Below are 26,856 nucleotides of genomic sequence, written 5' to 3'. Positions count from 1 at the left end.
TCTTTTATTTTCAGAAATGCGATAGACCATACACCGTGTTGCTGTTTTTGCAACGACCAAACTTCATCACTACCTACAAAAAATGTGCCATCCAAGTTTAGAAAGCATGTTGAAATGTGTAGCGTTTTTAATTCTGGATAAAATTTGAAACAGACAGCTTGTAGTAGTTGTTGCCATGTTTCTTTATCGCCTTTAGCAGATTCTACAAGCTTTTTATTCTACACCTTCTACAGTCAGTCAATAGGTTGTTTCACAGTCATAAGATTTTATAACTACACTGTGGAACAATACAACAATGTGTTGAATAAACAAAATTTACTTTTGAATACTCCAAAGCAAGTACTCCAATACTTTAACTCAAATAAGAATTTGACTTCACCACCGTCACTTGTATTAGAATAATATTTGATCAGGAGTTTCTATACTTTGACTCAAGTAATCTGCCGTTCATCAACATGTGTGGTATTCACTTAGAATAATACCACACCTGTCTGCGCTACACTGGGCTCATTGTTCCCAAAGTCATTCATGTGGCAGGTTGTTTGTATTGGCTGCACTTGTGCTGCCAGTTCTTTTTTTTTTTTTTTTTTTTTAAACAACACAACAGTGTCCGCTGTGTGGAGAAGTTACTGAAAACACTTTTTATTTTTCTAGAAAAACAAAAATTTCGACATAGAAACTGAACACAACGACATAACACTGGTGAGCGAAATACATAATCAGACTAATATGTGATGTAGCAGTGTCCACCCTGCGGGGTTAACATGGAGCAGATACCGAAGCAGGGCACACCAGTAACCCTGCTGTGTGAGTGCATGTGTGTCTTTTTAATGGTGCAGCAGTGTCTTAATGAGTGGAAGGACTTGACTGCATGGGACAAAGATTACAACACTTCAACCCTGAGCCTTATTCAACATAAATACTCTACGTCATAACAGAAACAGACATGGACGGACGAACACACTGCACTGGCCGACGTGCTGTAGAAAAGAGGTTCATACTGTGTCTTGGAATTAAGGAAGTTTCCAACCTGTTGACTTTTCAGGGAGGCATTCAAGGATGAAATATTCAAAATGATGCAGACGCAGACATTATTTTCACTTTGACTCAGTGTCCACAACAGCGCTGGTCATTTCCGCAGTCGGAAACGGTCTGTGTTTCAAATGTCTACAGGAGATCTCGGTGACATCCATTTATATTGACCTTTGAGGAGTTATCCAAGCAGGGAGAGAAAAGCAAGTGTTCCTTACGATCCCAACATTTCAATGGCTTCATCAAGAAAAGTAAACCTCAACGTTCTCCCTCTCTTTGGAGAGCTTTGAAAACTTAAAACATACTGAACCACCTTTGATTTTGGTTTCAGTCTTTCTCGGGGGTTAATCAGACGAGCAGGTTGTGAGCAGGAGGGCAAAAAAGGTGCTTGATTCAAGTCGGTAATCCATTCTTCTCAGGTGTGTACAAGGGACAGTGAGAACAAGACGGAGTCCCCCTGGACATGGCATCACATGGTACGGTCCATCCGTAACACTGGAATGACAGTTCCTCTCATTTTGGGGCCGATGGATACACGACAACAGTGCTATGTCATGTCCTCCTCCTCCTCTGAGCAGTAGTCTCGGCCCTGGACACAAAACACAGACACGCTAATGTTTACTGTGTATTTCTTATCCCCAAGGATGAAGCTAATGAAATGAGCATCACAATATTAATGTTACTCAAATATTCATATGAAAAAGAAGTGGGGTAAATGCATTCAATAGCACATGTAAATGATCCAATTAATAATTAATTAAATTAACTGGGTTCCACTGTTATGCACGCATCTACGAACAATCATAGAGAGACCGATTTATTATTAAGAGGCCAATCACCATTAGGAGACTCAAAGAAGACAGAAAAAATAAAATGCACTCTTCAGCTACGCACGCACACACACACACACACACACACACACACACACACACTGCAGAACATTTTCTCTAGGAGCTATTGACTGCAGCTCTGGCATTATTTTATATTAAACAAATCCCATTGCCACGCATTAGCCTGTTCCTGAGTACCTTCTACCTCACATTGTCTGTGGCTCTGATCTCCACCCAAATGTTTTCCCCTCTGACGACATTAATCTTTAAAAACAGGTCAACATATTCATAAGGCTAAAAAAGGCTAAGTAATGTTCCATAAACAGCTGGTCACTGTAGTTTTTAGCAATCATTACTCAAACAGGAGGAAATGGGGCATTTGTTGGGGACTATTTTTAGCTGAGGATTAATACACATTTGGTGTGCTAGTGAGTACTTCCGGCAGTAGGATGGTGTATGTGGGATCGACTCAAAATAAACTACACTGCCTGGTCACTATGTGATGAAGGAATATGTCAGCCAGTGCAACAGTGCGGCTCACGCAGTGCACAGTGTTCACACGCCTTCACTTTTTTTGCATGTTGTGTTGCAGCCTCATACTAAAATTGTTTAATTCATTTTTTCTCTCATCAAAGACAAATTTTAGAAATGGCTAAACAGCTCATTTATTACTAGAGTAGCTGCCTCGCGGTTGTATGCCTCCCCCAACCAGCCACATGGCGGGAAACATGTTCACAATCTCCCCTTCCTGAGTTACAGCGTTGAATAATTAAGCGTTTTTGCAGAACATTATGATGTCACAGTGAGGTTGACCTTTGACCTTTTTGGACATAAAATGTCATCACCTTATCATTTTATCCAAATAGATATTTGTGTTAAATTGTGTCATAATCAGCTTATGAATTCTTGAGTTTTGGCCAAAAACAGTGAGCTTGACCTCTGACCTTTGACCACTTAAATCAAATAAGTTTATTGACGAGTCCAAGTGATCATTGGAACCAAATTTGAAATAATACCCTCAAAGAGTTACTGTGATATAATGTTCACGAGAATGGGACGAACCACAAACATAACGCCTCCGGCTCTGAAAAATCTCCTTTTCCTTCTGTCATTACGGGGAATTGAGTGTCGATTAATGAGGAAAACATAACAAAATGTGAAAACAATACATGATTTCCAAATGCATGTTAATGAGAGAGGAATAAGCAGAATAAGCTAAATCAGACTTTGGAAACACATAATACCTGATTTAACAGGTTTTCAACAATATTACTTGAAAAGACGACACTCTTGGAAAACACAGGCCGTGAAAGATTGAGGCTCTTTTGTGATATCATCATGTCATCTGCTGTGTCCTCACTCGCTGCAGCTTTGCTGCAGTGATAGGATTAACCTCCATTATGTCATTTAGCATTTAGGGGCTTTTTGGAGAAACACAAAATCAAAATGTGATGCTGCGGTGGCGGCTCGTCTCTCCTCACCTTCTCAATTTTCTCATCCAACATCCTGAAGAATTCTTGCTGGCTCTCTGAGGAGTGGATGCTTCTGCAAGGAAACATGATACAGCAGCTTAGAGCCTCGCTATGTGACTATGGACATGATGAAGAGTTAGCTGGTGAACGAACATACAAACACACTAATAATACACCACATGTTAATATATGTTAATGATATCTAAAGAGCAAAAACAGCATCATCAGTCGGTGACACTTACAGTATCTTTTCATTTCCGTTTGATCCTGTTTCATCCATGTGTTCACCTTTACCAAGGAGAGCACTTTTCTCCTGCAGGACGCCACACAAATAAATAAAAGTGCACATCATCAAATAGTTGTGGAAAAAACAGACAGTTAACTAAGAAGCTCTACAGTTGACTTATTTCAATTAAGCTGTTTATCTGAACTAATAAAACTTAACAAAATTTTGTATTAGAAAATATTTATATCTAAAAGCACTTAACTTTACGTAACACGTGTCTGGTATTAATAGAAACCCCATTATCTTCTAGCATTATTGTGTTACCCTTGTTCGGGTTTTTCCTCATTAATATGCAAATGTATTCTGCAGGGTGCTCTAACATCTGATCATGACTTAGTTTGATTACAAATTGGCTATTTTCACAAACAGGCAGATAAACAGAAGCCTTTGTTAAACACAGTAAATGTCCCATTAGAGACAAAAAAAAAAAGAATACAATAGAATCACACACTGTGCTGTCCTGGCCGTCCACTCCTCCCTCTTCTCCACTGATGAACTTGACTTTCTCCACTCCTTTCATCTTGTACTCATCTGTGACAGAGTGGGAGACAGAGAAGCCGAGAGGAGCACATCTCCTCTTATTAATACATGACAGCAGAGGCCGGCGGGCAGATACGCAGAGGACGACCCACTCACAGCCACTCTGATCAGCACAATCCTCCGGGTTAATAGTTCTCACAGTTCAGTACTTGGCAAAGTAATTATGTGCTTGGATTCTCACGCTCCAGACTAAATCCCCTCTTAACAATGGTTGGCAAGCGGCAAACACATGAGCTGTCAGTCTGATTCTCCTCTTTGCTCTCCATCTTTTCTCTCACACATGCACATCCCCCTCCTCCATCTCACTCCCACGCAATCAGAGAGGAAATGGAAATAGAGATATGATGCATAGTAATGATGGCCTGATGGACACATACAGTTGTAACACATCACATTGATATTGTGTAAGATATGATTATTGTAGCCCAGAGTCCGTAGCAGCTGTGTTTTTTTGAAAGACAACCTTATTATGAAAACAATAAACATGTCAGATTAGTCCACACTTGTTAGGCCTGAGTAATGCGCAACAATTGTCTGGTGATAGTATCCCAGTGTCTGAGTGGAACAGTTTCAAGCACACCTGCCTTTAATAAAGCACTAATTAAGGGTCAATCCGGCCCAGAGAACTGGACCATGAACAAAGTTCATCCAATCATCATTACTGGTGACCTTTTCTTTTTTCTTTTTTTTTTAAATGGATAAATTAAGATTGCATCAACACTGTTTCATTCACAGCTTTTGAAAATTGTTTTCAGATTATTTAATTGCTTGAAAATTGAATTTTTCTTACTGTGACTCAGTAAGAGAGATATAAAGTTGTGTTTTGAACATACTTTATTTATTGTTTTTATATATAAATGCATTTATAGACACAAGCTGAAAAAGCTTTTCTTGATTAATCCACTGACTGACAGGAACTTAATCAGCAACAATTGTGAGTCACACTTCAGGCAAAAATATTTACTGAAGACTTGTTGCTTTTCTCTCTTTTCTCTCATAAATTGAAGATCTTTGGGTTTTTCTGACAAAAAAAGAAAGAGTTTGGGAAACTATGATGGACATTTTATATAAAATCAAACCAATTGATTGTGAAGTGTAACTGTTATTTGCAGCCCAAGACAAAATTCATCTTAAACATGATGGTAGCACCTGAACTGTTTGACGTTTCATGTGCAGCTGCATGTACTCCATCCTTATCTGACAAAGGTCCATTCCAGCGCTATTGAATACTGCTAACAATTTCTCAACATTCTTGAAAAAGACTTAATATAAAGCTCAACAGTGGATTATTATTATTTGATTTTACATACCCATATTGTAAGTCTCATTGATATAAATGTGTAAAAATGCAGGTAGTGCAGACTGTGTTAGAAGTGTGTTGTAACCTCCCTGTGAGCAGTGAATCACTCTGATGTGTTCAGTGAACAGACTGACCGGACAGGAGGTCCCCGTTGCTGTAGGCTTTACTCTGGCTCTCCTCACCGTTGGGCACGGCAGACACCTGCTTGGCAGAGGTGCAGCCCATCTCCTCCTCCTCCTCAGCTGCTCTCCTCCTCACTCCTGAGCACCGCAGGCACACCTGGGGACAGGTATGAGGGAGCGACACTGCGTGGTTAGGTGTGTGTAGGTGAGGAGCAAAGACCACCAAGCAGAGAAGGCTCGGATCTCAGACAGGCCTCCACATAAAGGTTCGGTCTCTGGGGAAATCATCTGAGGAGCATCTGTGGGTCAGTGAGGGCTCTCATCATCACAGAAGTAAACCAGTCTTCTCTCGCAGAGGAAGAAATCCTCTGGACTCCAGCTTGTGAACCACTAATTTTTCATAATCAATTAGTCATGAAGCGCCCCACCCTGGAATTAATACACGCGGGCATCTCAATCGATTCCCGCACAGACAATAAAATAGACGGTGTCGCCGGGTTGTGAGTCACGCACATGCTGGTCTGGGAAAACACCAATCAGAACGTGCGCACGGCGGTGCCAGCTGTACCGCAACAATAAGGCCTTTCAAGCTGTTCACGATGCCACTGTGCCAAGCCGCCGGGGCATTTGATTAGTGAATGAGGGGTTTTCTGTGGAGCTCAGAGGATTAAACTATGGCTTCCATCTCCACCGGTCTATCGGCCTGTAAGACCCGCAGCAATATGGCTCAAATAACAGTGTGTTAGACCACAGGCTCTGGGAAAATCAGAGTGATTGATCCCCGTATGGTCAGGTTGATCCTAAACGCACCGGCCGCACAGCTGAGTCCAGCTGCACAGTCAGCTGCTCCTCACACACCACTACCCACATTACTATTATTTTTCATTTGTACATTTATATAGAGAAAGGCTGCAGCTGCATCCTGTAAACGGTGCATCACTGGGCTATATCATTAAACTAGAGGCAAGCAAATGATAAACGAGAGATGCAAGAGGAAAATATATCCGCCTAAAAGCTGCAAAATGCCAGACACAACATCGGAGAAAGGAGATAACCACCAGGGTTCCGTATACAAATATTAACAAAAGATGCGAAAAGAGCAGCCATTCCACGGCCAGCAGGAAACGCCGAGACGACTATCACACAGACGGAGCCACATAAACAAACAATAGATTGCGAAATAAACCCAACAGCAGTGGGGCAAATTTACCTTTCTGCTTTATCCATGGCTCCGAGCTCCTTCCTCTGGTTTTAGTTCAGAGAGGCTTTTACTCCAGACGGAGGACACACACAGACCGCATCTGCACCTCTCGGCTCAATACAGGCATCATCAGCAGTGGAGGTGCAGTCAGTCCGTCTGCCAGCTGTCTGGTCGGACTATTGGAGCTCATGGCCTGATACTGTGTTAAAGTGATAAAGATTACAAAAATACTGAAGCGAGTCAAACAACTGCTAATATGATTTTTTTTTTTTTTTAGAAATTACTCTTGCTCACAGACCACTAAACAACCCGCACTATTTTTCCATACGATTTTAGAAGCGTATCCCACCTCTTTATGCAACGGAAAATTGACTACGAAGGTGTATTTTTTTTTTTTATCAGTTCCCACTCGGACCTATTTCACCGACGCACCACGAACTTCCGTCCAGCTCATTCCTTCTGCATCATCAAAGTTGACAGCAAAAAAAAAAAACACACTTAAGTTTGTTGAAGTTCAGTTCCTCCGACGTAAGTGACAGTTGACGCCGCCGAACACTGACCTCCGTCGGTATGATTTTACTAACGATGATCGCTCGCGTGGCGGACGGACTCCTGCTCTCTGCGTCCGTCCAGGAGGAAGAACAGGTATGAATGAAGCTCATCTTCCTCACACAGACTCTGTGTTTGAGGAGAAACACACGCGAAACTCCATTCAAAACTTTCCATATTTAACGGTGGCTAGCTTATCCACTAAGAAATGTTGAGTAGGCCCCCTGGAAATATATTTACTGAATGTTTTTGATACTTGGTAGTATATCAGAATATTACAAATATTTAATAAAACTATAACTTAATTTTAAATGTGAATGTCGGTTAACGATAACGTTTAACTAAATGAAAAAAAAAAAGTTTATTGTATGGTTTGGTGTTAGCAGAAAAGTTGATTAGTTAATGAATTTAACGTTAGCTTCGTTTGCAAATGAGCAAGAATTTTACATTTAAGTCAAACGTATTCATGTGGGTCCAAAAAAAACCATGTGTGTTATTTAAGTATTAGTGTTGATATAATATTCTACAGTTCAACATATGTCAGTTCCGTCTATAACCTATTCTTGTTTACCTCTGCCAGTCACGAAGAGACCTCCAGCAGTACCAGAGCCAAGCCAAACAGCTGTGCCGTAAACTGAATGCTCAGAGTCCGGACCGCTGCACCCTGGAGGCCGGGGACGTGAACTTCCAGTAAGTTAAAAACAAGTACTGTTGTTGGGTGTCATCAAAACCCAAGAGTTCCTGCTGTAATATTGCACAATTGAGTTTGGTTCATGTATCACCAGGCATCAAAGTCATTACAAATAACCACTGATCCGAGCTTAACTTTTTTCTCTCTTTTGTTTAAGTTATTTAATAGCACAGGGTATTTGCTATCTGTCCCTCTGTGAGGCTTCATTTCCCAAAAAGATGGCGTTTGCCTACCTCGAACACCTCCACAATGAGTTCTATGATCAGTATGGAAGAAAAGTGCCCAGAGTAACAAGGCCGTACTCTTTCATCGAGTTTGGTAAGACTGGCGTTTGTGTGATCTCTTTGTGGAGCATTGTCCCTGCAGAAAGAACAAAAGCCTTGACTATCTCATGCACACATTGTTCCAGACACATACATCCAGAAAACAAAGAAGACATACGTTGACAGCAGAGGCAGGAGGAATCTGGGCAATATTAACACTGAGCTGCAGGATGTCCAGAGAATTATGGTGGCAAATATTGAGGAAGTTCTGCAAAGAGGAGAAGCCCTTTCTGGTAAGTACAGGAATAAAGTACTGGCACAAAACACAGGGGGCAAAATACCAAGAATACTTGGTAATATAATGCAATGCAACACAGTATTGCTGTATTAACTACTACTTTTGTAAAAAAAAAAATTGCAATATAAAATGTGTTTTGTGTCATGAAGGCTTTGATTCTGCTCTACAGTAAATTATGTGGGTAGTTGTGGAGTGTTCAGGCATTGTGCTGTTGCACCAATTTTCTAAATTAAATGTACATTTAATGATTCAGAGACGCCCCAATTCATCCGTTTGCATTCTTTCTCTCAGCTCTAGACACAAAAGCCAGCAATCTGTCTACCTTGTCGAAGAAGTACCGCAGCGATGCAAAATACCTCAACACTCGCTCCACGTATGCCAAGGTGGCCGCTGTGACCGTGTTCTTCCTCACACTCATCATCTACGTGCGCTTCTGGTGGCTCTGATGGACTCGCAGACGAAGACATTGATATTAAGGAGAGGGTGTCTCTCTTTAAAAACAAATCATTTAAACAGATCCCGCCACATTTCCATTATATAGCAGGGTGCCTTAAAGGGGTCGTATAGGTTGTCCGTGTCGGGGGTACATGTTCTTTCTATGCTTTTTTTTTTTCAGCTTTGACTGATGCTACACATACAGTATAAACTGAGCCACTGGTCTGTGATGGGACTTCTATGTATGGAAGCAAATGCTTTATGGTGAGTTCATGTAACTCTCTTTACTGGAATATTAAGAGAGGGTGTTGCCAAACTGATGTTTACACATTAGTACAGGGGTTAATGGTGGAAAGTCTTAATATTGTAATTAAAAAAAAAAAAGTTTATTGTTCAAAGTTTACACTGTAACAAAGTCTTACTGAAAAGATTAAATATTTATCAAATTGCCAGCTTCTATTTTACATTTGTATGTATGACACAAGTTATTTTAATATCATGAACAGCATTGTAAACCAGCATTTCCCTGGTCACACACACTAACCCAGGCAGCTCATGTTCACACAAACAACAGTCACACCTACACATCTCTGGAAGCTGCTCTGTATAACCAGAGTGATGACAGCCAATGTTGGGAGCGGCTCCACTGGCAAACATGAAGAGGGAACACCTGAGGCTCTGCACCCCTGTGCCACTGGTGTCTGCTCAGGTGCAGAGTAAAGAGTCAAAAGGTGATAGCGACAGGCACCAACACAGACTGAAGATGAATCGCGTCACTTCCAGACTCATAGACATGTTGGATGATTGGAGGGATGATCAATTGTCACGTTATCAGATATCAGTTGCAGATTTCGATGACATCAATAGAGGTGTTCAGTGAATGATGTAAGGCCCGGTAGTCCATTCGTTTTGTCCTTGCTGAAATGAGTAATGGCTCCTGAGGAGACGGGAGCACTTATTCCCTCTCCATAATTTCCAAGCTGACAGGAGACTCAGACTGGGTTGTAGAGTTATTCATGCCACAGTTAAAAGAGCAGAGTTCTCGTCTCTTTCCTGTCTTCCAGGGTGACAAATGGACGTTTGCCACCAGACTTATGCCACCAGATCAAAGTCGTCTCTCTGCAAAAGAAACACAAAGGTCATTTACGCAACATTAGATTTATGCTTTAGCCCCAATGGCAATTTTATGTGTGTGTTTTACGATTCAGATTCAAAGTCGAGGCGGTTATTTGTTTGAAACGACTGCAGGATAATATATGTAAACAGATGCTGAAACGTCACTCACCTCATCATTATAATTCATGACATGCTGCTTGATCTTGGAGGAGTCCACCCAAGTGACAAAATCTTCCATATTTCTGGAAAGACAAGAGTAATGATGTCAATATTTGATCACTGGAGAGGCTTTTACACAGACACCTTGACTGTACATTTCTTCAGATTTTACAGAACGTACAGTTTGCGTAAAGAGGTGTTTGCTACATCGAGTCAAAAGCAAATGCGGACACCGACCTTGTGACTAGAAATGCTGGGTCTGTGACGATGTCTGGGCCAACACGCACATCTGAGACACAGTCAAGGTCAACTACTGCAAAACAAATTCTACCCTTGGACGTAGACAAATGTAGTTTCTCCCAAAAAGGTATTATGACACAAACACAGAAACACAGAGTACATTACAATATCAGACACTCTTTGGTTTAAACAGTTGCAGAAATGAAGGATACGTCCTTGTTCAATGAAGGTGATGGCTGTCTTCAGGTTCTGGGCCATACGGAGGTTCAGCATGATGCTGGGCAGCCTCCTCCTGCAGGAGACACACAGATCAGGGTGACAAGAAAACAGCCGGGTGATGGATGCTGGCAGCTACCGACTGAATCAGAGTCTAACGTATTGATTATTTACCTGCAGAATGAAGAAGCCGTGACTTTCTCTGTGAGGGAGAGGTTCTGTTTGGTGGGGGTGAGGCCGATGCTGTACCTTTTTATATGAAGAAACCCAAAAATGATCAGCGCGATATCAGTGTGAGTGAGTCGAGATTTCATACAGGACCCCGGCCCACCATGCAAACACTGTACCTCCTATCATTAATATGCCAGTGCAGGTGTTGACGAGAGAGAGACAAGGTACAAACTCCAGTGGATGAAGGAATATTAGACTTAAATGTAATCAGAGTCTGTAAATGAGTCAAACAGGGTCATCACACTCTCTCACTCACAGTTTCTCCATGAGTCGATGTGTGCTCTGAGCTCTGAAGCCGTCTTTCTCGTCCAGGTCTCTGATTTTCTGGGCCAGATCTCTGATGTTACGGCTCAACTTGTTGTACCTGAGACATGCGAGAGAAAAACACCATCAACACTGTATCCACGTTTTAGTGTCTATACGATGTATGAACTGGTCATCTGGAATAATGATCACAGCACGTCTGAACTTACTTACACTTTATATTTTTCTGCAGTCATATAATATTTCGAGGGTTGGTTCACAGGCTTTAGTAGTAGCTTACAATGACCACTCAGATACTCACTTGGTGTAGTCCTCCCTCTTCTCGATGCGATACTTCCGCAACACTTTGACCTCGTGCAGGTTGTTGTCCACCTCCCAGTTGATAAAGTCCACTTTCTTCAGCAGCTTCTGTTCATGATACTTTAATTTACGAACCATTTTTACACCCTTTGCTTAAATCCAACTTATTTACAAAGCTGGATCCTTCATACGCGACTGGAGGGGGAAACAGGAAACACGTGTTTGTCCTTCCTCTTCTTCTTCGTCTAATGAATTTCCGGCAGGATGTAAACTGTAAAGCGCAATGCTGCCCCCTACAGATACGGCTTTGCTGTTTATTCTAATACAACACCAATAATGTTTTTTCTTCATTGGCGACAATTTAAAGTTGAATATCAAGTCAAAGTGTGAAACAGCGCCATCTACCGCTGTTCCGCATGAATCCTCTCTACCTCCTGTAGAGAGACGCTCTTCATCTTTAGTTGAAACTACAGAAACATAATGCATCCACTTAAAAAAAAAATCAATTTTTTATGAAATAACGACGTCATTATCTCGTTTTATTTATCAATCTTTTTTAGAGAGGTTTAAAAAATCTAGTTTTTCTGAATTAACGAGATAATTATGTCGTTAATCCAGAAAAACAGGATTTAAAAAAGAAATTTAAGAAAGTTTCTCAGACTTTTTTAGACAATTATGTTGTCAATTCATAAAAACAGAGCAGGAGTTTTTTTTAAATAAAAAAATTAATCCTGTTTTGTTGTTGTTTTACGTGAATGCACGACGCTTGCGTAGATAGACTACGGTTTGTTTTAACATTATGGTTCTTCATTTTGAGTTTTGATGAAAAAAGAGAGGCTAAATAAAAGTTTGTCTTGTATATACATATGCGCTCTGTGAGTGCTTCTAGTTTAATGATGCTTATAGCAACATGTTTCCCTCCGATAGGTGTCAGCAAATCTCCGGCGTATGAGGTCTATGTGGATTCATTCATTCAGGATGGTGGGGGGAGTCCGTTCCCAGTGGAGCCTATATTTAAGGTATGCCGCAACAACTTTCCACTTTTCGCTGTGAGAGACTTCCTGTGTCTTAATTTTATGTGTTGTAATAAACAGAGAGAAGTGTGTTGTAATAAACAGAGAGAAGAGCCAAAAGGATATTTCTATCCAGCGGAGGAGTGTCCGCAGACTGCCGTCCACGTCTTCAACTGAGACCCGCTCCAACAGGTAAGTTACTGTGTGATGGAGAGTTTGAGAGGTGGCTGTTTCAGACACAGAGGGGAGAAGTTAGTGTCTCAATCCCTTTACAAAACACAGGTTAAATACTAGATAAACACATGAGTTATCCTGTCTGCAGAGACATCTGTGAGAGGTAATCTTGTTAGTCTGGACCATCTGTCAAACCCTCTTCAGGGGCAGATTGATTAAATGCTACGTTCAGCAGTAGACAGCAACCAACAGTAATCAGACTCATTAGATATGTGGGCTTATAGAAAAACTGCTGCTGGAATTCATTCATTCATTCATTCATTCATTCATTCATTCATTCATTCTTGCATTCATCCATTCATTCACTGCCCTACTTTGATTTGCCTTCTGACGGACCCACATCCTGATCATGTTGTGATGTTAAATATTTGCTCAGGTAAACTCCCAATAAAACAACCACACAAATGATTCCTGGTGATAGGAGCCACCCAGCTGTGCTTTCACTGCACACATCCACGTCACCGGCCGTGGGCCGCTCAGGGTGCAGGGCTTGTTGGGTTGTAATTCCATTTTAACACGTTCCCAGGATTTCAGTTTCATTTGAGATCTGAAACATCTTTACATTTAAGACCTGTTTACCTCACTACTGCAGAGTTACCTTGTCCTGCATACTGAGTTCTCTGTCCCAAGGGTGGAGGCCCCACCCTCAGCAGGACCACAGACACTGCTTTCTTTGACCCGAGTCTGTCACCGATCTGTTTCGTATGTTACCTGATGCTTCATCTGCTTCGGGAGGCAAAGCAGCTTTATTTGTATTGCACATTTCATTCACCAGAGCAATTCAATGTGCTTAAGGTAAAACATTACTTAGTGACTAAAAAGTAGATGATAATTAACATGAAGGCTATTTAAAAGCTAAGATAAGAAGATGAGTTTTTAGGCATTACTGGGTAGAATAGACAGTGTAAAGGTTTTTAGCTTTGACAGAGCTTCGGTCAGAGTTGGGGCTTGTATAATATCAGCTGGGAGCATGTCAGAGATGTAATTTGGCCACAGAGGTGATTCGATGAGCAGCAAGATTTTGAAGTCAGTTCTCTGAGCGACCAGTAGCCAGTGTGAGGATTTTAAAACTGGTGAGATGTGGTGGTATTTCGTTTGTCAGGACCCCAGCAACAGCTTTCTGAATAAGACAGAGTTGTCAAAGACCTTTTTTATTTGAAAGCCCTATGAATAGACCAATGCAGTAATATAATATACTGAAAATACAGACATGGTTAAGCTTTTATTGCATCATTTTTTAGATGGTATTGAGTAGATGAAGTGACCAGTTTGATGTGACTATTGACATTTAAATCTAACACCTGAAAGTGCTTTTCCTCACCTCTCCTGTTTCCTGAGGAGAGCAGGGTGTGTCAGATACCGATATTTGCTGCAAGGCCGATCACTCTTCCAGTCCGTCAGGTTTTTATGGAGGAGGTTCGTGCATCTCTGTCAGAGCCTGTTGGAGCTGATTTGCGGAGAACAATATGGGAGTCTCTCCCCTCTCTGAGTCACTGTCCCTCCTACTGTAGGAGAGTATCCTTTACATTAACTAAGCCAGGTGAGTAGGACGCCACGGGGAAGAAAGCTCTGTGTAGGCTCACATCAGAGTAATCATGTGTGACATGTTTAATGGTGTTGAGATTATAAAGTGGTTGGTAACTTTAAGGGGCCGGTGGTGTTATTCTGGTGGCATCATGTTGGCACAGTGTGAAATAGTCTGTGGTGGTGGCAGAAGTATGGAGAAGTAAAAGTCAAAAAAAGTAAGATTACAGTATTAACAGTAAAATACTTAAAGTTTAAGAGTGAAACTATGTTACTCATTATGCAGACCTGCCCTGTTAGTGTTATATTATATTATTGATTCTGTTATTATTATTGATGTATGGAAATGTCAGCAGTATTTTAATGTTCTTGTTGGCTGAGGTGGAGCTAATTTTAACTGCTTTATATACTGTTGAAAAGTTTATAGCGATGCCTCCTCTCTTATAAATTTACCATATATTTTGTATGTAAAATCTTAATCTGAAGAGTAACTAGAAATACTGCGCAGTGTCTCTCACTTTAAATCTCTGTAACGTAATAAACAGCACACTGTGCTTAACTTACTTTGACGACATGGGACGACAATCTGGATCATTTTAGAGTGAGACACACATCTCATTTACTGATGCTGAGAACATTAGCTCTGAGGTTAAATATTCATTATTCTTACAGCTGTCTCACGTAAATTACAGCAGATGATTTAATGAACAAGTGCACCGCTGGCAACTGAAAATGAAAGTCGATATTGTCCTTGATATGTGTGAAGAGAGAGAGAGGGAGGAGAGTTTGTCGGTGTGTGGAATCACACACACACGCACACACACACACGCATGCACACACACACACACACGCATGCACACACACACACACGCACACACACACACACACACACACACGCATGCACACACACACACACACACACACACACACGCACACACACACACGCACACACACACACACACACACACACACACACACACACACACACACACACACACGCACACACACACACACACACACGCATGCACACACACACACACACGCATGCACACACACACACGCACACACACACACACACACACACACACACACACACACACACACACACACAGGGGTGGGCTTGTGCAGCCATGCCCCTCTGCTGAGCAGAGCTGCTACATAAGGAAGTCCTTGTTTTGAACACACCACACCTCTTGTTCTGTCAACACTCTGTGGTTTGTTTTACCGCCGCTGTTTACAAAGTGCATTGCTCACCATAGAATAAAACTATACAACCCTTTTATGACGTGGCTCACTGGACTTTGTCTCCAGTAGAAGGGAGCGCAGATTTATTCATTCTCTCCTATTATTTTCACTAAATAACTTCTCTGTGTGCTCCAAATAAGCGAATAATGATTTAAAGTAACAGTGGGAATGAAATGCAAACTAAGTTATGGGCAGTCAGAGCCGGCGCAGAGGTGTCTAACAGTGGCAGGGGTGTTGGCAGGCGCTAGTTAATGACCATACAATGCAAACCGTCCACCTGAGCCGTCCCACCCTGCAGTTTCATCTAATCAGAACCAGAGTTCCCTCAGTTCCTCCCACTGATCGAAGGGCAGACTCTGTCACTCTACAAGTGACTCTGCTGCAGAAACCCAGTATGGTCTGCCTCTTTAAAGTTTCTGCCCTCTACGCACAATTACTTTTGAGAGTGGGATGCATGTTGATGAGGTGACGAAGAAAAGTGGAAGTGGCTGTTCAGAATTAAGATGCTTCAGTCAGGAAATGTAAGGCAAAACACAGAAGAGAGTACGGCTTCGCTGGAGTTATGAGACTGGTAATGATTATCTCATCACTCTCAACCGAACCATTCATGCAGGGTAGGGTTATGAATAACAGCTAGACAATGAGCTCTCTTGTTGCTGTTTTGCTGAGGGCTAATAGATCGGATACAAAATGATATCAAACTTGTTTATTACTGTTTTACTCCGTTTTTGATATTTTGTTACACAACATAAGTCTGCATGTGTGTGCCAGTGGTAGACGAATTCAGATCCTGTACGTAAGTAAAAGTACCATAACAACTACGTACAAATGCTCCCTAACAAGTTAAAGTTCTGCCCTTTGTTATGAGTAAAAGTGTATTATTGTAATCATTTAACAATGTATGTTTTTTATGTAAAATCTTAATCTGAATAGCAACTAGTAAATAGAGCTGTAAATCCAGAGTAGCCCTCAGTTAGAGCACATACCTCTGCCAAGACCAAACAAGCCCTCACCTGTCTGTGAGGTCCAGGTTATTATTTGGATCTGCATCAAATTGTACAGTTGTAAAAGTCACAGATCTCAACACTGTTATCATGTCTGATTTTTTTACATCAGGATTCATAAATTATTTCCAGAGAAATTGACAAAAATGTCAAAAAAATGTTCTTTCTCACAATTTGAAGGAAATGAAGGATAAAAAAATGATAAAACTTGTAGAGCGCATTCCTCTGCTGCCAAGGCGAAACATTTTCTTCCACCAGATCCAGATAATTGTCAGATTTTTTTTTTTTTTACCTCAAGATCCATAGTTACTGCGACATTCAGAAGTTTTGAAAAATGCTCTCACAATGTTAAGGAAATTATTCATAAAAAAATTCCTGGATCTACCTCTTTAACCGGATCTGCACCTAAAATAAAATGGGTTCTTCCCTGGCCCATGGCCCATCCCTCCACCAAGTTTAGTGCAAATCACTTCACTACTTTCGGTGTAGACAAACTGGTGGTCACTTGCAGTTTCAGCTTCACCAATGATTTACCAGTTCATCCTTCCTGCATCAGCAGGTTGTTTCTGTTTTTGGAGGACAGATTTGTGAAGTATAGAAAATGTGACAGCTGAGTTTGAGTTTTACTGTAAAATACATGGTTTTCCCTCTGTCAGCCCCCCCCATCACTTTTATAGTGAGTCTGTATTCCTGCTGCTCCAGGACTGCAGGCCGGTCACAGGAATGCCCGGCACTGCCTCAGGCTGGACCTATTAACTTTCCCTTTAACTACCTTTCAACTACTGAACAGCACTCCCGGTCGCTCCGCAGTCACTCTCTTCCTCAGACTCTTCAGACTGTCTAATGCCTGTTTTGCCTTCACTCTATCTGTCTCTTTCTCTTTCTGTCTCTCCTAAAGGCTCCATCGTCATCTGCTGAATTGGACACAGACTCCTCCACAATGGTCATGTATTCGTCACACACACACTTGAGGCTGAAGTATTTGTCTCTGGGGGTGCTGGTGTTGCAGACCACCTCTCTGGTGCTCACCATGCGATACTCCCGCACCCTAAAGGAAGATGGTCCCCGCTACCTGGCCTCCTCCGCCGTGGTGTCGGCTGAGGTGCTCAAGATCCTTGTCTGCACCTTCCTCGTCTTCAGGGAGAACAGTGAGTAGAAAGTTGCGAGTAGCGTGTGTGAGGAGTTCACATGTTTGTTTTTTTTACTCCGTTTTCCGGGTGGCACTACTCGTCCAAGGTCTCGTATAAATGTACCTCCACCTTTCTGTATCTCCTGTTTGTCTCTTCACTCCATGGGTGGTCCCCGGGTTACATTACTGACAACACACTCTCTGTCTCTGCCAGATTTCAGTGTGCAGGCAATGAAGCAGCTGCTGAAGGAGGAGGTTGTCAGCAAGCCCATGGAGACTCTGAAGCTGGCCATTCCTGCAGGGATCTACACACTGCAGAACAATCTGCTCTATGTTGCCTTATCCAACCTGGACGCAGCCACCTACCAGGTTACACATTAATGCACTGGTTCAAGTTCACTGCATGTGTTTGTGTAATTGAACTGATATCAGTAGAGTTTCCAGTCGTCCTGCAGTCATGAATTTAAAGCACTTAGTAGGCTGAAATATATATATATATATTTTAAATCCCTATCTGATGTGTAATTGCCCTCAAATTACATTTAGAGATACTAGTATCAAGCACTGACCCCATGTGGACTATAAAGTGTTTGGTTTTTAATTATTGTTACAAAGGAGTTTAATTCTGATGATAAGTTTTTACATCAGACCAACAAAAAAAAAAAAGGAAAACTCCTGAGAAATAGTGTTTTTAAATTGTGTGTACTGTGTCTAACTGACGGATATGGTGCCATGCCGATGTTGTAATACTGTAGCTCAGAGTTCATGAGCTGTGAAAAACTGACATTTTGGATAATACAGTTAATTGCTTTCTTGCTGAGAGATTAGATAAGTGATACATTCTTAATTTCTTGCGCTCAGGAAGCTGCAGCTAGCAGTTAGCTTAGCTTAGCATAAAGCGTGAGAGCAGGGGGAAAAGGCAAGAAACCTAGTGTAAAACTGAGAAGCCACTGTAAACTGGTTTCAGCCCTGAAGTGCATTTCTCCACCAATCAACAAGCAATTTTGTAGAAATGATCTTTATAATAAGCTCATGAATTTATAATGTAGAGCTTTTTATGCTTTTCATGGATAAGTGGGGCGGCGTTTCTTATGCAACAATGCAGTTAAAAGGACCATGTGTGTCATGATCTGCGGGGAGGAGCTTTTCTCCGGCATGTGTGTGTGCGTGTGTGTGTGTGTGTGTGTGAGTGTGTGTGTGCAATTTGTAGTTTTCACACTGTGGTTCTTGCATCAATTAAACAAATTTTGGTAGGTGGATGTTTTCCCCTTAGGACAAAGCCAGTCTATCGGTTCCTCCCTGTGTATTGTCTTTATGCTGGCTAGCTATGTCTACCAGTACTTAGCACACAGACATGAGAGTGATATCAGTGGTATCATAACTACTGCTTTGGATGTTGGAGCCCAGTTACTTTCTTAGTTCCTAGCATGACACTGATATGTAGCAAAAACATTTACATTTTTGAAAAGAGAACATGACCATGTTAGTTTCTACTTTTAGTCACATAGCAATTTGCTTTCTCACAACTTAAACTGCACAGACACCAAGAGTAGTGTGTTCTTGACGTCCCTTTTTATAAAATACAAACTCATTAGTTATATTTGAAGGCAGTACGTACCATTAAACCCTATAGCTCTGTGGATTTTTGCATATATTGATTGAATATTCTATTGGGTTCCACTACAGTACAGGCAAGAAATGTGGAAATGATAAGGTAATATTTTGGGATATATTAGATTTTTTCTTATTTAAAATTAGGGTGTTCAAATCCAGTACAGTAGTGAATATTCATTTATCTTTGTGTTTGGATAGAAAACGACAGTATCATGTTTCAGTTTCTATATACAGCCTATGGTTTCAGCCTTTTAGAGAAACCCTCCATTAGAAGTCATTTGAACAACTTGCTTGTAATGGGTTGTGGCTACAGGAGGGGCGGACTTCAGCTCTCTATGGTCACCGTTCTAGGCTTACTTTGGATGTGTGTTTGATATTCTCTTGTCATATTTGACGACCTTACTTTTTGTGTTTGTGCTGTTCTCCACCAAGGTCACATACCAGTTGAAGATCCTCACCACAGCGCTGTTCTCCGTCTCCATGTTGGGGAGGAGGTTGGGCCTCTACCAGTGGCTCTCCCTGCTCCTCCTCATGGCTGGAGTCACTCTAGTGCAGGTACCAGCAGACACTGAAACTGTGTTAACAAATACACATGAGTAGCTGTTGTTTGTTTCTGTATGATGAATATGACTTTATTCAATCACCAGATGGATTTGCTGTCCCTGCGCATTATATTTGACCCGATGTTTTAACTTCCACAGTGGCCCACAGAGTCTGGTGACTCCGAGCACAAGGTCCTGTCGACAGGCTCCCAGTTTGCGGGGCTGATGGCCGTGCTGATGGCCTGTGTGTCCAGTGGCTTTGCAGGAGTTTACTTTGAAAAAATCCTCAAGGAGACTAAACAGAGTGTGTGGGTCCGTAACATACAGCTGGGTGAGTGGCTATGACCTCTGGGTAAGAGAGATAATATCGAACAAGGGTTTTGTCTAACTGAGATTTACAGGTGTTTTGGCTATTTTCACAACCCCAACCCTCCCCCTGTCACACCAACAGAAATTCATGGTCATTTGCAAACTTCACTGCTTCCTTCACATATATAACGATATGAATGTGTTGAAGGTGAAGACAAACACTGAGAATGAAGACTGTTTTTGTCAGTAATGTCCCAATCAACCGTAAAAACTAAAAATAAAAGTTTTGCAACATGGCTCTTCTTATCACACAGCCTTCATGATATGTTCCTCTTTATGGCCAACTCCCATGTTGAGATAAGGAAGTTTTTCTCATTTGCTGTTTTATTAAAAAAAAAAATTCTCTGCAATACTTTGTTTTATCCCCTTTCAAAGAGAAAGATCATTAAGAAAACCAGTGGAGATTTTAGTATTCATAACACTGAATTTGCATCCATTATTAATTCCTTAATAAACATGTTAGGAGAGAATAAGACAGCTACAGTGACTGTTCACTGCTGAGGGTTTAGCTGCTTAGACAGCTGCCAGTACGAGCTCTCCGCTCAGTGTGCAGGGAAGGTTTTCACTGAACACTGCTTGTGTACACTGAAGGGAAAAATGAAACCTGCCACAGAAAACATTTACACTGAAGCAGCCGACGTTTTCCACATGCTCACTAGATGCTGCCCGCAATCAGTCATCAACAAACCACCTCATCACTCCACACTGAGGCAGAAACTGAATTAGTGTTTATGCATTGAGAACAAATTGATCCATCAATTGTTGGGAGCATAAACAAAGAACAAGCAAAGACTTAAGTGTATTAAATTCCTTAAAGTATATTTTCCAGGGGTCAGATATGGAACTGGAAAGGGAATATAACATTCATACAACTTGATAAATGAATGGGATCCAATTCTGCCACAGCCATGTCAGTAACGCCAGCAACGATTACTGAAATAGTTGCATCACAAGCCAGACAGGTTTCCTGGCCAAGAGAGGTTAGACATAATTGCGAGATACATATTATGAGTTTTAAGACTAATTCAAGAGGTCTGCTTTTAGTCTGGACATCAATCCTCAAATTCTAACCTGGCAAGGCAGCTGGTTTCTCACGAACCATCTGGCCCCTCAGGTTAGTCAAATTCTCTACAGACAGGTTAGCCAGCGTTAGGTGTGTCAACGACACTGGGTTTCCTGTTGCATTGAAGTTCAAAGGCATAATATTTGTTCAGTGTTGCTAAACTTCAAGAGAAGAGACAGCGTTGGTGTGGCTGTTATTAAGTTGTTCATTGTTCAAGCCTTTGGTGGTGAAGAATTGCTCATTCATCCCTATAATAATAATAATAATAATAATAATAATAATAATAATCTGTATTTATAGAGCACTTTTCAAGGTCTAAGTTCTTGACAAAGGCAGCAACGAAATAAAATCAATAGGTTTCAAAGAAAAGAGAAAACGGTTTAAAAACCGATACAGAGGAATTTTAAGAGAAATAAAACATAAAACTAGGAAAAGCTGTCCGATAAAATTTTGTTGTAAGGTGATTGTAAAACATGTAAATCACAAGCAAATACAATTGCCTTTGACCTGAAGTTGTTTGTAATGTAATAACAACAGAGTAATTCTTGGAACGTCCTCTCTGACAAGTTAAATGATACATTTGATCAGATAGATAATGAACAGTGACATTAAAAACAGAGAGCAGAGCATCAGGCCGAGTACGAGAGTTGACGAGCCTGATGGCTCCAGGGACAAAGGGTCTCTGGAGTCTGTCCGTTGAGCAGCTCTGTGACAGCAGTTTACCACTGAACGCACTCCTCTGCTTCATTATGGTGACGTGCGGTGGGTCACTGTCATTGTCCATGATAGACAGCAGTTTGCAGAGGCTGCTTCTCTCTGCCGCAGTCACCAGAGAGAATCCATCCTCATGCTGACCACAGCTCGCCTGACCAGCTTATCCAGCTGCATCGCGTCTCTCTCTTTTTTAATGCTGCCCTCACCCACCCAGCCTCCTGTGCACCCCAGATACACCCCACACTGGCAGTGTCATCCAGGAACGTCTGCGTGTAGCCGGTCTCTGAGATGTACTTAAAGCCCAATATGTAAAGGGAGAGGAAGACCGTCCCTTGTGGTGCTCCAGTCCAGTGCTGCTAACCACAGTCTCTGATGTGCAGTCCCTCAGCCTGATTTAGTCTGCCAGTGAGGTCATCTGCGTTCCAGGTCATAATGTGTGGGTCCACTTGCATCCTGGCCAGGTTTTCACTCAGTGAGAGGGGCTGTATGGTGTTAAAGGCACTGGAGAAATCAAGTCATTTAGCACGCTGAGCCACACTTCCTTAGGCACGGGGCTGAGGCATGATTTCTTCCACAGTGTGGAGACCCTCACTGAGGTGCTGAAGGGGTTCCCCCTGAGCTCAGCGGCACAGGCCTGCAGTAGTCTTGGCCACGCTGTGTTTCCTGGTCTCCACAGCAGTGATGATATATGAAAGGAGGGGGGAGAGGGGGGGCTGTGTTATCTGTGCTGGCAGCCTGGGGGGCAGGGTGCATGAGCAGTTAACGGCAGAGGTGTGGGGCTGATGGCTAGACACTCAGCAGCTGTTAAAAGCTGGAACAGGGCAGTGGAACCAGTTATAGAAAAGGCTGAACTAGTTTGCTCTCTCCACATTACCATCTATTTGTCAGTACATACCATCCAACACCTCCCTCATGTTATTCTCCTGCAACTGTTACGGTCGGGCAGCCTTTAGTATTGTGTTTCACAGTTTCATTGTGGGGCAGTTTTTTCCTTGATCAACATGTCAGCCGCTCCTCCAGGGGGATTCCTCCCTGGTTAAAGTGCTAGACAGGCCACTTGTGTTTGAGCTCAGTATTCCCTGTTTTGTTTTTTTGTTTTTTTTTTTGTTTTGTTTTTTTGACTGGTTCCAGCTGCCAATCACAGGCCCGTCTGATCCATTGTTCAAGTTGCTTTGTGAAACTACCATTTGCAGCTGTGATTTAATGTGAGCAGACCGTCTCTGTGCCTTTCTATTCCAAAGTTAACTCATGTGATACGTGTGATAGTCAGCTCTGGAAGTGAACTCATGTGTTTTTTTGTTAGCTTCATACTTCGCTTTCAGCACCACATGTAGATGCTTCAATCATTGAGCGGTACGTCTTATGGTCAGCAGCCTGAGTGTGTTTTATTTTGACAGGTAAGAGTGGTGCAGCAGGTGGTGTGTTATTTTTGTTTCAGCTGCTGTAGTGTAGTTGTTTCTTTTATTCTTGCACACCTGCAGGATTGTAACACGGCTTTTGCCTCTTCCTCCTGTAGGATTCCTTAGCCTTTCGCAAGAGTCTGAGGTCCCTCTCTACCTGACCCTGGTCTTTGAAGGCCTTCTTCTTCTTCTTCTTCTTTTTCTTCTTCTTCTTCTTCTTCTTCTTCTTCTTCTTTTTCTTCTTGAGGAGGACCAGGGCATGTTGTTCGCAAAACAGTGCACAGTTTTCACAAAGAACAACAATATCTATACAAAAGTTCATGCAGTGTGTGATCCCCTCAATGAACACAAGAACTTACATTAGAAAAAAAATGTTATAAACTGGTTTAAAACAGAAAAGACACAACAACTAAAGTTTGGTTTGGCAACATCCTCAGTCAGAAGAAGTTTGTCTAAATGAGGTCGACTTACTTTATGACTGCCAGAGGCACAGTCAGAGGGCGAGGGGTTAAAAGATTACACATTGACTCTTTTGCTCTCCTGCGTGTGTGTGTGTGTGTGTGTGTGTGTGTGTGTGTGTGTGTGTGTGACAGAGAGAGAGAGAGAGAGAGAGAGAGACCTCTAGTGCCAGCAGTTAGATGCAGTGAAACAACTTCTAAGGACATCTGTCTGGTTGAAACTCTAAACTACAGTTCAGCTAGTGACCTCATGTCATCATGTCTTTGTTTCTCTGCTCTTGCCTTTTGTCAGTCTTAATGATTTCCTGTCGACCTTTGCGATGTTTTAAATTTTGAACAAGAACGGTAGAAGCTGCTATTTGTCCAACAGAAACCTCATCTCTGTCTCTTCTCGTCTCTCCCAGGTTTGTTCGGCTTTGTGTTTGGCTTCTTAGGAATGCTCGTGTATGACGGCCAGAGGGTGAGAGAGTCGGGAATGTTTCAGGGCTACAACACTATTACCTGCACCGTTGTTGTCTTACAGGTTTGGTCAAAATACATTTGTGTATATGTGAAGCTGATGTTAAAATGCATATGTTTTTTTATGCAGGTTTGTCTTCATGTCGAGTTTTTGCCTGAATGCAAGACTGCTTAAAACTCTGTTCTCTGTCTGCAGGCTCTGGGCGGGCTGGTGGTCGCAGTGGTCATTAAATATGCAGACAACATCCTCAAAGGATTCGCCACTTCTCTGTCCATCATCATGTCCACTCTCATTTCATATTTCCTGTTGGAGGACTTTAATCCCACTCGGTAAACACACACACGCTCATGTACACTCCCCCAAGGCTTGGTTCTAATTTCTCTTTGCTTCTTTAACCATGTCTGTCAGTCAGTTATATGATCAATCCACGACTGTGGTCCAAACTGAAATGTCTAAACAACTATTGAATTATTGGTATGGAAATATGTACAGACATTTCCTGACTTTTCCTCTAGTGCCACCATCAGGTTTCCATCCATGGTTTTTAATGAAATATCTCAACTATGAATTGCGATTAAGTTCAGCTCAGACATTTAGTTTAGTTTAGTTTGATAATCATCCTGTAACTGACGGACTTCTCTAGCACCATCATCAGATCAAAATTTGGATTGTCCAATACTTTGGTTTGTGATCAAATACCTGCAAAACTGACAACATTCCCATCAGCCTCAGCTGTACTTTATGTGTAGAGGTAATTAAGAAATGTTAGCATGCTAACATGCTAAGCTAAAATGGTGAACATGGTAAACATTTTACCAGCTGAACATCTGAGATAGCATTGTCATTGTTTACCATGCTGATGTTGAACTAAGCGCCCTGTGGCTAAGTACAACCTCACGCAGCTGCTGGATGTAGACTGTTGCTTGCATGATATGAACTGAGAGCGCAGTTGTTTGTTTATTGAATCCACTTGTAACGCTTTTTTTGTCCTGTTCCTGTTGTTGTCTTTCTCTCAGGGTATTTTTCGTAGGGGCAGTGCTGGTTATTGCTGCCACATTTCTGTACGGCTACGAGAGCAAACCTGCCAGTGGCAGCACCAACAAGACAGAGACCTCAGTGAACTCTGCTACCTGAGGAGACGCCGCCCAGGACAGCGTAGAGCGGGACTCTATGAACTGTGACGGCCACTTTGGCACGTGGAAATTGAAAATGTGGGAAATGTGGAGATGATCGAACCGGTTACTGCCAATTGACTCGCGACTGTTAAAACTGGATGCGCCCCATCTCTCCTGTAGGAAAATACTGATTTGCACAAAAGATGGGGGTCAGTAATGTGAAATACATTTTTCTCTCATGAAACACTTACAGGTGAACTGTGGAGCTTGACATGTCAACACACATTGTTGCAGTAAAACAAACATACTCTGTGACAGAACTGTCTAATAAAAATGTACTTGCAGTTTAAAGGGACCAGGATGAAACCACGGCCACATGAATGCTGGGAAATGTTATTTTATAGTTATCTATTTCAGTCAAGTTAATTGTATGTGTCATATGATATGGGAGAAGGGATGTATTTACAAACCAAAAAGGGTGTTAATGACAGTGATAGCGCCTGCCTCAAAGAGGAGAAAAATCCTTGACAGAGCTTCCATCTAGTGGCGGAATGAAGAGCAAACTTGCTGCAAAGAGGAGGGGTTACCTCTGTTCAAAGATGCTGAATGTCCTTTTTTATATGAGATGAGATAAAATGGGATGTGACTGCTTTGACCTTGCTGCTCTCAGTCTCAGTATTTATATCAAAAGCTCTCATTTTAATGTTATTTAAATGCAAAGTAATCTAAGAACAAATGAATAAATTAAGGCATCTTTTATGCTGAAACAACCAGCTCTGCCTTGATGTCGTTTGTTACTTCAAAGTGAAATGAATGGATGAAACGGAGCTGTACGTGTGTATGTGTGCACCCTCATACGCATACACACACATGCTAATGCATACACACAGAGGTAGGCACACCCATGAATATTTTGAACTGTTTTTCCAGTTCCAGTTGCAGTGCACTCAGAAAAACCAAACCAGTCTCTATAGCAACAGATGGCTGAATGAGCTGCGGTGCAGCAACAACTGTAGACACTGAATTAATATAACCTAGTTTAACCTCTGAGTATTTTACAGGGTGGTAACAGACATTTTTATTCAACGATGACCCTGACAAAAACAGAATTGAGGCAGATGAACAAATTATTTTGCCATTTTTTTCTTGCTGTTTTTTTTTTTTGTCACAATCTTTGCATAGTTGTAGATTTCAGAGCAAATGAGAATATTTAGTACGGACGTAGTGTGTGTTGAGGTGGACGTGATGGGGAGGAAAAGAGCAGGCAGATGGGAAGGTGAGGCGTGAACCTGGAGAGAAGCACAGATGGAGGATGAGTCATGTGACTCGTGTGTGGAGTGGCAGGCACAGACTTGGACTGATGACACAGTATGGCCTTCATCTGTGATTGTCTGCAGAAACCTGCTGCAAAATAATTGATGTCAGTG

At 41.8% G+C, this 26,856-nt stretch overlaps 4 protein-coding genes across 7 annotated transcripts; 2 read left to right on the top strand and 2 right to left on the bottom strand.

Annotated features, from left to right (window-relative positions):
- Nucleotides 1-616: 616 nt before the first annotated feature.
- zgc:55943 (uncharacterized protein LOC406337 homolog) lies at nucleotides 617-7,962 on the bottom strand. Of its 2 annotated transcripts, none has more exons than XM_056391018.1 (6): nucleotides 7,904-7,962; nucleotides 5,595-5,739; nucleotides 4,072-4,151; nucleotides 3,577-3,647; nucleotides 3,344-3,407; nucleotides 617-1,621 (listed from the first exon to the last, which is right to left on the bottom strand). In XM_056391018.1, the coding sequence occupies exons 2-6, from the start codon at nucleotides 5,683-5,685 to the stop codon at nucleotides 1,580-1,582; spliced, it is 348 nt and encodes a 115-aa protein (XP_056246993.1). In that variant the 5' UTR covers nucleotides 5,686-5,739; nucleotides 7,904-7,962; the 3' UTR covers nucleotides 617-1,579. The 2 variants fall into 2 exon arrangements, with proteins under 2 accessions (XP_056246993.1, XP_056246992.1); XM_056391017.1 differs by lacking the exon at nucleotides 7,904-7,962 and adding an exon at nucleotides 6,793-7,053.
- Nucleotides 7,286-9,469, top strand: sec22ba (SEC22 homolog B, vesicle trafficking protein a). The gene is made up of 5 exons (XM_056391014.1): nucleotides 7,286-7,428; nucleotides 7,913-8,022; nucleotides 8,181-8,341; nucleotides 8,433-8,579; nucleotides 8,876-9,469. The coding sequence occupies exons 1-5, from the start codon at nucleotides 7,354-7,356 to the stop codon at nucleotides 9,028-9,030; spliced, it is 648 nt and encodes a 215-aa protein (XP_056246989.1). The 5' UTR covers nucleotides 7,286-7,353; the 3' UTR covers nucleotides 9,031-9,469.
- Nucleotides 9,175-11,789, bottom strand: imp3 (IMP U3 small nucleolar ribonucleoprotein 3). The gene is made up of 7 exons (XM_056391015.1): nucleotides 11,547-11,789; nucleotides 11,238-11,345; nucleotides 10,925-10,999; nucleotides 10,747-10,826; nucleotides 10,532-10,583; nucleotides 10,305-10,377; nucleotides 9,175-10,138 (listed from the first exon to the last, which is right to left on the bottom strand). The coding sequence occupies exons 1-7, from the start codon at nucleotides 11,681-11,683 to the stop codon at nucleotides 10,112-10,114; spliced, it is 552 nt and encodes a 183-aa protein (XP_056246990.1). The 5' UTR covers nucleotides 11,684-11,789; the 3' UTR covers nucleotides 9,175-10,111.
- Nucleotides 11,790-12,486: 697 nt separating this feature from the next.
- Nucleotides 12,487-26,202, top strand: slc35a3b (solute carrier family 35 member A3b). 3 transcript variants are annotated; one of them, XM_056390343.1, is made up of 9 exons: nucleotides 12,487-12,564; nucleotides 12,664-12,750; nucleotides 17,464-17,713; nucleotides 17,909-18,063; nucleotides 19,741-19,863; nucleotides 20,010-20,181; nucleotides 24,259-24,377; nucleotides 24,510-24,643; nucleotides 25,331-26,202. In XM_056390343.1, exons 3-9 carry the CDS (start codon nucleotides 17,506-17,508, stop codon nucleotides 25,446-25,448), a joined length of 1,029 nt encoding a protein of 342 aa, XP_056246318.1. In that variant the 5' UTR covers nucleotides 12,487-12,564; nucleotides 12,664-12,750; nucleotides 17,464-17,505; the 3' UTR covers nucleotides 25,449-26,202. The 3 variants fall into 3 exon arrangements, with proteins under 3 accessions (XP_056246318.1, XP_056246319.1, XP_056246317.1); XM_056390344.1 differs by lacking the exons at nucleotides 12,487-12,564; nucleotides 12,664-12,750 and adding an exon at nucleotides 14,189-14,332; XM_056390342.1 differs by lacking the exons at nucleotides 12,487-12,564; nucleotides 12,664-12,750 and adding an exon at nucleotides 15,929-16,132.
- The last annotated feature ends 654 nt before the right edge of the window (nucleotides 26,203-26,856 follow it).

The sequence above is a fragment of the Seriola aureovittata genome, chromosome 12 (assembly GCF_021018895.1).
Source record: "Seriola aureovittata isolate HTS-2021-v1 ecotype China chromosome 12, ASM2101889v1, whole genome shotgun sequence".
Classification (NCBI taxonomy): Eukaryota; Metazoa; Chordata; class Actinopteri; order Carangiformes; family Carangidae; genus Seriola; species Seriola aureovittata.
The sequence above is the reverse complement of the archived record's forward strand: the minus strand, read 5'-3'. Positions and strand labels throughout refer to the sequence as shown.

Coding starts and splice junctions, on each gene's coding strand:
- zgc:55943 (XM_056391018.1), bottom strand. CDS start 5,685: ATGGGCTGCACCTCTGCCAAGCAGGTGTCTGCCGTGCCCAACGGTGAG. Junction 3,648..4,071: donor TGGACGGCCAGGACAGCACA/GTGTGTGATTCT, acceptor GGCGTCCTGCAG/GAGAAAAGTGCTCTCCTTGG. Junction 1,622..3,343: donor TGGATGAGAAAATTGAGAAG/GTGAGGAGAGAC, acceptor TTTTGTGTCCAG/GGCCGAGACTACTGCTCAGA.
- sec22ba (XM_056391014.1), top strand. CDS start 7,354: ATGATTTTACTAACGATGATCGCTCGCGTGGCGGACGGACTCCTGCTC. Junction 8,342..8,432: donor GTACTCTTTCATCGAGTTTG/GTAAGACTGGCG, acceptor ACATTGTTCCAG/ACACATACATCCAGAAAACA. Junction 8,580..8,875: donor AAGAGGAGAAGCCCTTTCTG/GTAAGTACAGGA, acceptor TCTTTCTCTCAG/CTCTAGACACAAAAGCCAGC.
- imp3 (XM_056391015.1), bottom strand. CDS start 11,683: ATGGTTCGTAAATTAAAGTATCATGAACAGAAGCTGCTGAAGAAAGTG. Junction 11,346..11,546: donor AAGAGGGAGGACTACACCAA/GTGAGTATCTGA, acceptor CGCATGTCTCAG/GTACAACAAGTTGAGCCGTA. Junction 10,378..10,531: donor CCAGCATTTCTAGTCACAAG/GTCGGTGTCCGC, acceptor TTGTCTTTCCAG/AAATATGGAAGATTTTGTCA.
- slc35a3b (XM_056390342.1), top strand. Junction 19,864..20,009: donor CTGGAGTCACTCTAGTGCAG/GTACCAGCAGAC, acceptor TAACTTCCACAG/TGGCCCACAGAGTCTGGTGA. Junction 24,378..24,509: donor GCACCGTTGTTGTCTTACAG/GTTTGGTCAAAA, acceptor CTCTGTCTGCAG/GCTCTGGGCGGGCTGGTGGT.